At 48.6% G+C, this 12,110-nt stretch overlaps 1 protein-coding gene across 1 annotated transcript in view; it reads right to left on the bottom strand.

Annotated features, from left to right (window-relative positions):
- Nucleotides 1–5,104, bottom strand: part of LOC144736546 (collagen alpha-3(VI) chain-like) — a 41,041-nt gene extending 35,937 nt beyond the window's left edge. The window contains exons 1-2 of the mRNA XM_078619096.1: nucleotides 4,988–5,104; nucleotides 891–930 (exon numbers count right to left, since the gene is read on the bottom strand). Of these exons, the coding sequence (XP_078475222.1) occupies nucleotides 891–930; nucleotides 4,988–5,104 (157 nt within the window). The remainder of the gene's footprint in view (nucleotides 1–890; nucleotides 931–4,987) is intronic.
- Nucleotides 5,105–12,110: the final 7,006 nt, after the last annotated feature.

Here is a 12,110-nt window from a genome sequence, read left to right as displayed (position 1 = left end):
GATTAATGGTTGAAAGTTGTACGATAGGTTCTACAGTCTGCTCTCCTATAATGCGGTCGTTGTGTTCCTGAAGAACACCACATTGTGGAAAAATCGCGTTATAATAATGATATATAACATTGGGGTAAAGCACAGTCCACGACAACACGTGAGATGCGTGACGCAGGCCGAACAAAGACTGAGACGCGCAGGTAGCATAGCGGCAGTGTAGAGGTCAGCGCGCTGTGCTACGAACCTGGCCACCCGAGTTCGATTCCCGCTCACGGCCAACACCAGCGGCGATTATCTGAACCGATCCTGGGACTCCCCTAGGTCAACTCAACCTCAAATGAGTACCTGATGCGGTGCTTAAAAACATTGCCACTGGGGAGACAAAGGCGGCTAGGCATGGTGTATAAATACCCATTAATTGACTGAAAACATCTTCATATATTATGGGACCACAGAGGGCTTCGGCAATGCTTGGCACTGGGTTACCGCCTGGCGGCTTCTCGTCTGTGGTTCCTCCTCGCGTCTCCGACTCACACCCTCGCTTCGAGAGTGAGCGAATATGATGCAGTTCGTTATAGGTCGAACATTTACCGTAATACGCGCGGTGCTAAGAACCAGGCGAGCCGTGTTTGAGTCCCTTTCATGGCCAATAACGGTGGTGAATTTCAGAACCGGTCCTGGACCTCCAGGTTTGGTTTTGTTCAATTTCCAGGTTTTCCGCTGTGGTGTCCCAGAAGCGATGACACCCAAATCTTGCCCTGCATTTCCCCCGGTGATCCATATCGTGTTCGCTGTCGATCGGTCAGTGCGTGGGCAAATAGTGACCCCCACCCCCCCCCCCCAATGTTGACCCTGACTTGTGTGCTAAGGGCCATCATGAATCGTGCAGGGATTCTTACCCTGGCTGCGTCGAGAGATGATGTGTTCGTCGTCGTTTTGCTGGAATCAAGAAAATAAATAGCTTGAGGTTAAACAAAACGTACAAATCACAAGAGCCATCATCATCATTTTCATTTCTTTAGAACTGCTTTTTGTGTTTGGTTTTTTAGTCCTTCCCCCCGCACCTTCGATTAGCATGGTTGGCTCCGTGCGGTGCGAAAGAAGTTCAACATACATACTGCACTATACACTACACTACACAGACTATGCGATACACTACACTATACACTACTATACACTGAACTACTATGCTAAATTGAAAACTCTTTTCTTTAGCACTGCTTCTTGTGTTCAGTTTGGTGTCATTCCCCTGATTCGAAAGGAATTATCTTTATTTTATTTTAAAGAAATACATTTTCTTTATTTTTCCGAAGCATGGTACGCTTCCAACAACAACAACATTTTGATTGATTAATTTATTATCATTATTATTGGAATCTAACATGGTCGTGGAGGGAAGGCGATGGGGCGAGGTGAGTATGCGATATGAATCGAGATGAGATAAAATCCTTGAGATGAAATCGCAGAACCCAGAGAAGTCCCAGCCCACGTGGAGTGACACCCACCCTCGTTGGTTCCGCGGGTATTCCCCCGATGACTCTTATTTCATATTTTGTATTTCAAGTTTATCTATGTATAGTAAGATTATACACTTGTTTTTTTAAACCTATCTTTTTGAAATGTTCCTATGTAATGCGAGCGTAAATGTGGTTGTTGCTGGGCTCTGGTCCAATCACACGGCCCGGGGTATTGGGGAGCGGAGCCTGGTCTGGGGGCGTGTGGGAGGGGCCACCGTTCACCTCGGCTCCAATGGGAGGCGAGGTGAATGGGGGCGGAGCCAGCGGGGTAGTATGGGAAGGCCGGATCTGACGATCCGGAAGGGGAGAAGTCAGGGTCACGTGGGGGGAATGGATATAAGTGGGAGCCCGGAAGAGATCGGGGCAGTCGGGGAAGTTAAGAGTCTGAGCCACGTTGGGTGGTGAGAGAGAGATCCGCGCCATCGGCCACGTGGCCGAAGGACCTCAGCACGCCGTCGGCCAGCAGAGTGCGGGAGTAGAGGAGCTAACGGAGGAGCGTGTGTGGCACGCGAGAGGGAGCGTGCGCGGGGCACGCGCGAGACGACGCTGGTCCGTGGAGGAGACCAGTGGGGTGCGGAGAAGAACCTGAATAAAAGACAAGCGGAGACCAGCAGTGTCTGACGGAGTCTTTTATTACACCTACAAAATTTAATCGCCATATGTTCATCATAGTTGTGTTTAAATCTATTTCTTTCGTACACTTTTATTGCCGATATTATGATGTTTCCTCTGCGGCGCTTTGAGGCCAATTTATTGGGAGAGGCGCAGTTATTAAACAAAGATCGGTCGAACTTGAAGCCGAACGTTCATTTGCAGAGGTGTGGACTCGAGTCATGTGACTTGGACTCGAGTCAGACTCGAGTCATGAATTTGATGACTTGCGACTCGACTTGGACTTGCATAACAATGACTTTGTCCCACCTATGAGGTGTGGACTCGAGTCATGTGACTTGGACTCGAGTCAGACTCGAGTCATGAATTTGATGACTTGCGACTCGACTTGGACTTGCATAACAATGACTTTGTCCCACCTCTGTTCATTTGTATCATCATGCGAGATGCAACCGGACAGCCTGGGGAGAAAGCATCAGTGCAGCGCTACAGAGATGTTAACTACCTCTCCTGGTATACAGGAGGTCATGGGTTCAATCCAGAATCGTACGCCTTTATATTTGGAGTTTGCATGTCTCTCTCTCTTTCCCCTTGGTCGCGTGGATTTTTCTCCGGGTCTTCCGGGGATTCCCCTCCACATTTATAATCGACATGCGTTTAGAGCAGTTGGCTGCTGCTATACATTTCCATATGAGATTATGGTTCCCCTTTTATCTGGCAACAAAACAGGTGTTAAGATTTGATTTGAAGCTTTCGTGACTGCAGGAATTACTCTTTGGTTCTTTCGGTAAAGTAACGAAAAAAAGAAAATAAATTAAATTAAAAAAACATATTCTTGATAAACCACTTCGTTGAGGCTATCATTTATGAAGGTCAGGTCGCTTCTGAAAAAGAGCTACATAGCTCAGTGGGCCTTACCTGGTAAAATTAGGAATGGTTTTATAGTATTAGTTCAGAAGTGACTCCAAATCACCATCGTCATTGTGGAGAATATATTAACAATTAATAAGCGTTTCATGTTTTATTTTATTTTAGTCGTCTTAAATCGAGTTTGACGACAGCCGGTGAGATTTGTCAATTCTCAGCCTGTGGATTTAATTTGGTCATTCCAATATTCAGTCCGTACATATATTACATATATTGCCAATTATCATGTATGGTTGCTGTTATGACTGGTTCTAGTATCGTCAGTGAGTCGGCGCCTTCATACGGACTAGATCATGTTCGGCCCATCACACTCATAGCCCCAAGTTGCGAGTGAGCACAAGGCAGACCCTCCAATAATTACAACCAAAAGGGATCACCAAATAATCCCGCAAGGGCATTAGAGTCATCGCCGACATCGTCACGCCCGCTCATTTGTATCCCACCTGCTGGTCACCGTTGACGAAAATAAAATCGAGTGCCGCGGCCTGTAGCATATTGTTATAAAGGGGCCCTACATTTTTTAAAAGACGTAAATATTAAAACACATACATTTTTACCTTGCATAGTAAAAAGTAATTGTATTTTTTCATTTGCTATACAAGCCAGATAATACGATGAATCGCTAACCTTAAACACCCAGTCGTTCGTAAAAGTTGAAGGCGGTATAGTACTATAGTAATAGAGCAAGTGCAGAATCGCTGAACCGGAATTTAAAGCTCGAAAGCATTTAGCGCGTAGCTACTACATATGTAGCTGCTTGTACTACTAGGATAATCTTGCACTTATCAGCACCGCGGCCTTAGATTGCATTCAGCTGTGGCGGCTAGCGAAGGATAAGGATCGCCTGGTGGCGCACGTGGCGACTTCTACGCCCGGAGGGACATGCGCATCGTGATGGTGATGATGACGAACGCAGCCACAACTGCATTCGTTTCTATATTAAAAACGCTATATATATAGATATATCTATGAGATGGACATAAAAATATTTTTTTTGAAGAAAACAAACCCGATGGTGATAATGATGCAGGCAGTGATGAGAAGGAAACTGGCACTATTTGGACAGAAACGTAGGATGGACAACAGCGGGGAAATTAAAAGTGCGTTGTTGTTCAGAAGAATGGAAGGAACCGGAAAGAGATGAATACCTCACAGAGAATGGCTTGATGACGACGACGGCAATCAGAGATCGGTTCCAGAAAAATGTGGCACACTACTTGAGCATCGTGGCACAAGGCAGAGAGAGGAAAGTGGAAGAAAATTACGAAAGGTGCAGTGGACACCTACGGGACTATCTTGCCTATGGATCGTGATGATGATGGTGGTGGTGGAACGTTTTGACCAGTATCACAACGACGAAAACATTAGTAGAGGTTTTACCCTTTCTGGTACGTAAGACGAGAGTTGTTAAGGTGTTCAAACGCCAAATAGACACCCATTGCAAGTCATCAAGTTACTGCATTTGCCATTCGTTCGGTGCGTTGAAGGCAATTTCCACATCGACGCCCAACGCAGAACTGGAGGAGCGTTCTTACGGAAAACACCTTGGCTCCAAGATGTCATGCAAAATCACACGAGAGAATGCAGAAACCCTTTCTAAAGCACGTATTTAATGGACAAGCGATACTTTTACGATACATAATTCACAATAGAGGGATAGCCCGATTTATATCTTTGTTGTAGGCCAATCACTTTCAAATACAATACATATAATCGAGCATGTTTGCGTGCATATTTTGCCACAAAATACGTGTGCTAACTGCAGCCTCGACGCTCTTGAACATGCATCTATTAGTTTGTTCTACCATCTTAGCACCTCCTCCTTTAATGCGAGAAAGGGTAAAATCTCTACTTATTTTTCATCATTATCGATAGATAGCTCGATAGATAGATATTAACACACAACTTCGGTGGTGAGAAAAGTGCGTCCGCTCGCTCACCTGTACGATGCCCGGTCGGAACATATCAGCCGTCGCTACCATCGCCGCAACCGCCATGAACACCGCCACCATGGACAGCAGAGACGGTACCACGGGCACCTCGCCACGAGGAGACATGGCTCTGGCTCTGGCTCGCACCTCGAAGCGTTCCTTTCCAACTTCGTATCCTGACTCCTCCGCTTGCCCTGCCCCTGCCTGACTGCCCTGTGCCTACGCCGTCGCTTATATAGCCGCCTCGGTCACTGCGGTCAGCGTTGCGGTGTTGCGCTCCCCCCCCTGGGGCATGGACGCAACGACGCGGCTTTGCTGCGTGGAAATTACTGCCATCGTCATCGAATTCAACCCCGACGACGGCCATGCGTCGTCGCATTAATTGCAGGCGGGGTTAGAAGATGATGCAGACGGAGGGTGAGCTCTGTTCAGTGGGGGGTGGTGGTGGGGGGGGAGATGCGGATCTTGATAGGGAACCGTTTCACAGGGGGTCACGGACCCCCCCACCCCCCCCCCCTGATTAGCACGGTTGGTTGGCTACGTGCGGTGCGAAAGAAGTTCAAGACACATGCGGAGAGTGATGCTGAACAGAGGGGGGGGGGGGGATCATGGGTGACACGTTACAGTTGACACAGGCAGAGGGGGCGAGAATTGATCACGTTGGAGAAATGTACTTGAATGTGGTACTTAAAAAAATGTGTACTTGAAGCTTTTTGCTGTTGTTGTTGTTGCTGCTGCGAAAGGATAAGTTGCACGCGCGAAAAGTTCCATATTTCCAGGTGTGTTGTCCACGACACGCATGCTTTGTTATGCACAGTGCCGGATTATCCTCGTAGCACAAGTAGCTACACATGTAGTAGCTACATGTGGAGTAGTAGCTACATACTACATATGTAGTACATATGTAGTATGTAGCTACATATGTGGTAGCTACGGGCCCCGCACTTTCAAAGGCCCCGCGCTAAACGCTTTCAAGCTGTCAATGCCGGTTCGGTGATTCTGCACTTGCTCTGTTACTATAGTACTACACTGCCTTCAAGTTTTATGGACGACTGGGTGTTTAAGGTTAGCGATTTGTCGTATTATCTGGCTGTATAGCAAATTAAAAAATACAATTTCTTTAATATGCAAGTTAAAAATGTATGTTTTTAATATTTACATGTTTATTTTATTTCATTTAGGGCCGTTTATAACATATGCTACAGGCCCCGCACTAGCTTAATCCGGCACTGGTTATGCATTGCATTTGGACATAATCTGTGCATTTCCCTGTACTCCATCCATTGCCGGCACCACTCACAGATTCGCGCCCGGGGCAGCCGTTGCGATCGTCCAACCACAAGCCCCGGACCTAGTTCTCAATGTATCGCCCCCGGGGTGGATGATTGGCTGAATCGGCCACTGACTGGGATCAGTGAGGTTTATTTTCGCAGAGCACCGCGGTGGTGAGATGTTAACTACCTCGCCTGGTATACAGGAGGTCGTGGGTTCGATCCCGAGTTTGCGTGTCTCTCCCAATGGCGACGTGGATTTTTCTACGGGTCCTCCGGTTTTCCCTCCACATTTAGAAACAGGCGCTTAGAGTATTTGTGGCTGCTTTAAATGTCCACGCGACAATCGAAATTCGATGCGCTATCATTTGTGGCCAAGTCGGTTCTGAAAAAATAGCTACGTAGCTCAGTGAGCCTTTCCTGCTAAATAAAAAAATGGTTTAGTTTATGTACTGTAGGATAGACGTATATATATTTATCGATTAACAGCTATTATATAAATTAAATGAATAGTTTAACAGTGTATATGTACGTCGGAAAGTAATCCATTGTAGGTCAGGGTATCCATAAAGCTGTTACATCATCAGCCATGATCCACTGCTGGATAAAATCCTGCCCAAGCCGTCGCCATCGTGGTTGTGAGTGGAGGACTTGTGCCAGTCGCGACCCGTGGCACCTGCTGGGTCTGCCCCGTGACCTCCTGCCAGCAGGCGTTGGACACTTCACGTGGCCTCAACGTGCACATAGGGGCCGTCCATAAATGACGTCACGCACCTGGGGGGGGGGGTCAGACATTTGTGACGATGTATGACGAGGGGGGGGGGGTTGAGAAATGTGACGTCACATCAAAATGCGCACCTTTAAATAAATATAGACAACACGTTCTACTTAATTAAATACATTTTGTAATAAATGTTTTATCTTACAACATCAGAGTGCAGCGCCACATTAAAGCGATTTGAAGCATGTTTTATTTTTTTGTGGGGGGGGGGGGGGGGCAGAGCGTTGTGACGTCATATTTGAGGGGGGGGTCTGACTTTTTGTGACGTCTGATGACGAAAGGGGGGGGTCAAAAATCGTCCAAAATCGCGTGACGTCATTTATGGACGGCCCCATAGCCTGACACAAGCGCCGTGGTGACTTCACCGCCACGGTTGTTGCTGTGGGTGTGCATATAAATTGGTGTGATGGTGATCTGTGGTTACCGCGTTGATATGCATGGAAGTGAGTTGTGTTTCATTGGCTGTTTCTCGTCTGTGAGATTGGACCTGCATGTGCGTGCGTGTGTGTGTGCGTGGGAACGGTGGCGCAGTGGTTAGGGCATCGCGCTACGACTTTATCAAAATACCCAAAGAATATGAATTCCTGCAGTCACGAAAGCTTTAAGTCATGATTTTAAAATTTTATTACTAAACTAGGGGTTGTTCGAGGGTGCCTGTGGCGCCCCTCACAACCATTTATGGCCAGGAAAGTCACCAAAAAAATTGCACACGAACGACGCATTCACGCAAACACCCGATGCCCTGTTTTCAAGTTTTAAAATGAAAATTTTTTTGAAAATAAATCACGACATTTCGATCGCAACACAAGCAATCGTCTTCAGATGAAAAAATATTCAGCGCTGTTGAGGCTTTACTGGGGCGGTTGTGGTGAATATGTATGTGGCCAACTCTCAGGATGTCCAGGTGTGTCGCTTGGCGTTTGTTCTGAGCTCATGGCACGCCCGGCGCCAGGTGCGAGCGAGCGATTTATTTCTGCTCCTGCGAAGCATCAAGCCTCGAGCTGGTGTCTCACGGTGTGCGGGTTTTTTTTGTTGAAACTTAATTTTGATTTTATCGGCAAGCCGGGGCCTCCTCGCGCTTTGCTGCTGCCATCGTTTGGCGGTCGTCCTGCCGCACGGCTGCCGATTCCGACGGCGGAGCGACGAGCAGCGAGCGAGTGGGGAGTGCTTCGTCGCATGCTGTGCTGCGTACTCTTTGGTTTTTTCGGTAAAGTCACGTAGGTAACACATTAAAATAAATTAAATCACGACGTTTCGGGCGCAACACAAGCGTCGTGTGTGCTGCAAGGCTGTAGCCATGTAGTCAACATTGGGGGGGGACCAAATCTACCAGGGTGTCCCCACCGCCAGGAAAAAAAAAATCGAAATTTGAAAACGAATTTCCTGCTATTTCCTGCCTAAAATATAAAAAAAAATTCACTAACACATAGAATGGACTTTTTAGTTATTTTTTACAATAATGTCTAATACTGTATTGTATTACATTGCTCTGTTTTTTTTCTTATTTACCTTTTCTTGTTTCATTGTATGTGATTGCAGAGATTAGAGATTAATAAAGTACAACCAAAACCACAATAATATAAACAGAACTCTATTTTACAGCAATATATTGGGGGGGGGGGCATTTTGAGCATATTTGAATATTGGGGGAGGATGACCCCCCCCCCCCCAATATATATTGTAATTACGGCCTTGGTGTGCTGAGTGTACACTTTGTGTGTGTGTGTGCGCTCGCTGTGTGGGCACACTACGACTGGAGAGTTTGTATTTATTAAAAAATTGTGCATCATGTATCAGCGTCTCCTGGACGTGGTTTGTGCCGCCCCATTTCACTTTGGCAATCAACCAGGAGTGGTGGCAGCCACAGAGCGTGGGCACCGATGCCATCAGCAGCTGCACCTTCTTAATCGGCATCGTCGTCGTCAGCATCACGCAGCAGAAGAGCTGAATCAGCGGCGAAGATTGCATCGGCAGATTTTGTTCATGCCTGCAGGACTGGATGAATTAATGCTTCCAACCATGGCACCAAACGTGGTTTTAATATCGAGCAAGTAGGCCAACCTAAACCTCTCGCTTGCAAAAATATCTCAATGGATTCGTCAATGACACCGTGTGTATGTACAGTGAGAGAAAACGTATTTGATCCCCTGCTGATTTTGTACGTTTGCCCACTGACAAAGAAATGATCAGTCTATAATTTTAATGATCGGTTTATTTGAACAGTGAGAGACAGAATAACAACAACAAAAATCCAGAAAAACGCATGTCAAAAATGTTATAAATTGATTTGCATTTTAATGAGGGAAATAAGTATTTGACCCCTCTGCAAAACATGACTTAGTACTTGGTGGCAAAACCCTTGTTGGCAATCACAGAGGTCAGACGTTTCTTGTAGTTGGCCACGAAGTTTGAACACATCTCTGGAGGGATTTTGTCCCACTCCTCTTTGCAGATCTTCTCCAAGTCATTAACGTTTCGAGGCTGACGTTTGTCAACTCGAACCTTCAGCTCCCTCCACAGATTTTCTATGAGATTAAGGTCTGGAGACTGGTTAGGCCACTCCATGACCTTAATGTGCTTCTTCTTGAGCCACTCCTTTGTTGCCTTGGCCGTGTGTTTTGGGTCATTGTCATGCTGGAATACCCATCCACGACCCATTTTCAATGTCCTGGCTGAGGGAAGGTGGTTCTCACCCAAGATTTGACGGTACATGGCCCCGTCCATCGTCCCTTTGATGAGGTGAAGTTGTCCTGCCCCCTTAGCAGAAAAACACCCCCAAAACATAATGTTTCCACCTCCATGTTTGACGGTGGGGATGGTGTTCTTGGGGCCATAGGCAGCATTCCTCCTCCTCCAAACACGGCGAGTTGAGATTATGCTAAAGAGCTCCATTTTGGTCTCATCTGACCACAACACTTTCACCCAGTTGTCCTCTGAATCATTCAGATGTTCATTGGCAAACTTCAGACGGGCATGTATATGTGCTTTCTTGAGAAGGGGGACCTTGCGGGTGCTGCAGGAATTCAGTCCTTCACGGCGGTGTGTGTTACCAACTCTGTTCTTGGTGACTATGGTCCAAGCTGCCGTGAGATCATTGACAACATCCTCCCGTGTAGTTCTGGGCTGATTCCTCACCGTTCTCATGATCATTGCAACTCCACGAGGTGAGATCTTGCATGGAGCCCCAGGCCGAGGGAGATTGACAGTTATTTTGTGTTTCTTCTATTTGCGAATAATCGCACCAACTGTTGTCACCTTCTCACCAAGCTGCTTGTCGATGGTCTTGTAGCCCATTCCAGCCTTGTGTAGGTCTACAATCTTGTCCCTTACATCCTTGGAGAGCTCTTTGGTCTTGGCCATGGTGGAGAGTTTGGAATTTGATTGATTAATTGCTTCTGTGAACAGGTGTCTTTTATACAGGTGTAATAAAAGACTCCGTCAGGCACTGCTGGTCTCCGCTTGTCTTTTATTCAGGTTCTTCTACGCACCCCGCTGGTCTCCTCCACCGACCAACGTCGTCTCGCGCATGCCCCGCGCACGCTCCCTCTCGCATGCCACGCAAGCTCCTCCGTTAGCTCCTCTACTCCCGCACTCCGCACATCGCTGGCCGACGGCGTGCTGAAGTCCTTCGGCCATGTGGCCGATGGCGCGGATCTCTTTCTCACCACCCAACGTGGCTCAGACTCTTAACTTCCCGACTGCTCCAATCTCTTCCGGGCTCCCACTTATATCCATTCCCCCCACGTGACCCTGACTCCTCCGCTTCCGGATCGTCAGATCCGGCCTTCCAATACTACCCCGCTGGCTCCGCCCCCATTCACCTCGCCTCCCATTGGAGCCGAGGTGAACGGTGGCCCCGCCCACACGCCCCGCAGACCAGGCTCTGCCCCCCAATACTCCGGGCTGTGTGATTGGACAAGAGCCCAGCAACAACCCTATTTACCCTCGCATTACATGACCCCCCCCCCCTGATGAAAAAGCCAGCCATCCAGGCTGCAATAGGACAAAATAATGCGAGCGACAGCATCACAATCAGGAATCACCAGACACAACCGAGAGTACAACAACACAATTAACGAAAGGGAAGGGATTTGGAGGGAGTGCGGGTCGCCGGCCCGTCCTTCACAAGAGGCGGCACCCTCAAAGGTCACAGTCCCGACAGGGTTTTAGGAGCGGCGGAACCGAAACCTTCCGCCGCTGGTGGAGGCCTGTCCGTCCCAGCACCCCGTTCCCCAGATAGGTCTGTAGTCGGGGCTCCCTGCAACTGCAACTGCAACAACGGCGGAGTTGGAGGGGCAGCGGGGCCAAGTGTCCCCGTCGCCGTGGTATGCCCACCCGGTGCAGGAATCCCTCTGTCCGGCAGGATCACAGCCGGGCTGTCTACAGGAAGCACGACAGGCACACTTGCAGATTGAACAGGCAATGTCAGTGGCACGTCGGACGCGACAGACACCGGCAAGGCAACCTTAGGAGATGACGCATCCACTCGCGGGGCCACGTAGGGTTTCAATCGGTACGTGTGAACATACCAACGCCGCGATCCGACCCGAACGCGCGCGGACTGCGGGCTAGGGACCTCAATAAACACAACCGGCCCCTGCCAGGGTTTGTGCAACTTAGGGGAGGTCCCCACCGGTACCTGTGGGCAGTGGAGTCAGGCCATGTCCCCCACTCGCCAGGGGGACCCACGATGAGAGCGCCGGGCGCAACGTTCGTTATGGGCCTGGGTCCTGGCTGTAGCCAATCGGGCCGCCTACCGCGCTTCCGCCACACACCAAACGGCGTCACGAATATACTCAGGGAGGGGCTTAACAGGACCCCTCGCCCGCCTGCCAAGTTGCACTTCCACCGGCGGTACATTCTCGCGGCCGTACATCAAAAAGAAGGGTGAGTACCCCGTTGACGCATGTGGCGCCATCCGGTAAGCGGAGAGCACCCCAGGGATATGCAAATCCCAATCGGCCTGCTTCTCGCTAACCGTATGACAGAGCATGGCTGACAGGGTCCGGTTCAACCGTTCAACCATCCCATCAGTTTGTGGATGGTAGGGAGACGTCCGAACTTTCTTAGTCCCCAGTGT

Source organism: Lampetra planeri, chromosome 61 (genome assembly GCF_965212315.1).
Source record: "Lampetra planeri chromosome 61, kcLamPlan1.2.h2, whole genome shotgun sequence".
NCBI lineage: Eukaryota > Metazoa > Chordata > Hyperoartia > Petromyzontiformes > Petromyzontidae > Lampetra > Lampetra planeri.
Note: the sequence above shows the minus strand (reverse complement) of the source record. Positions and strands in the feature narration are given on the sequence as shown.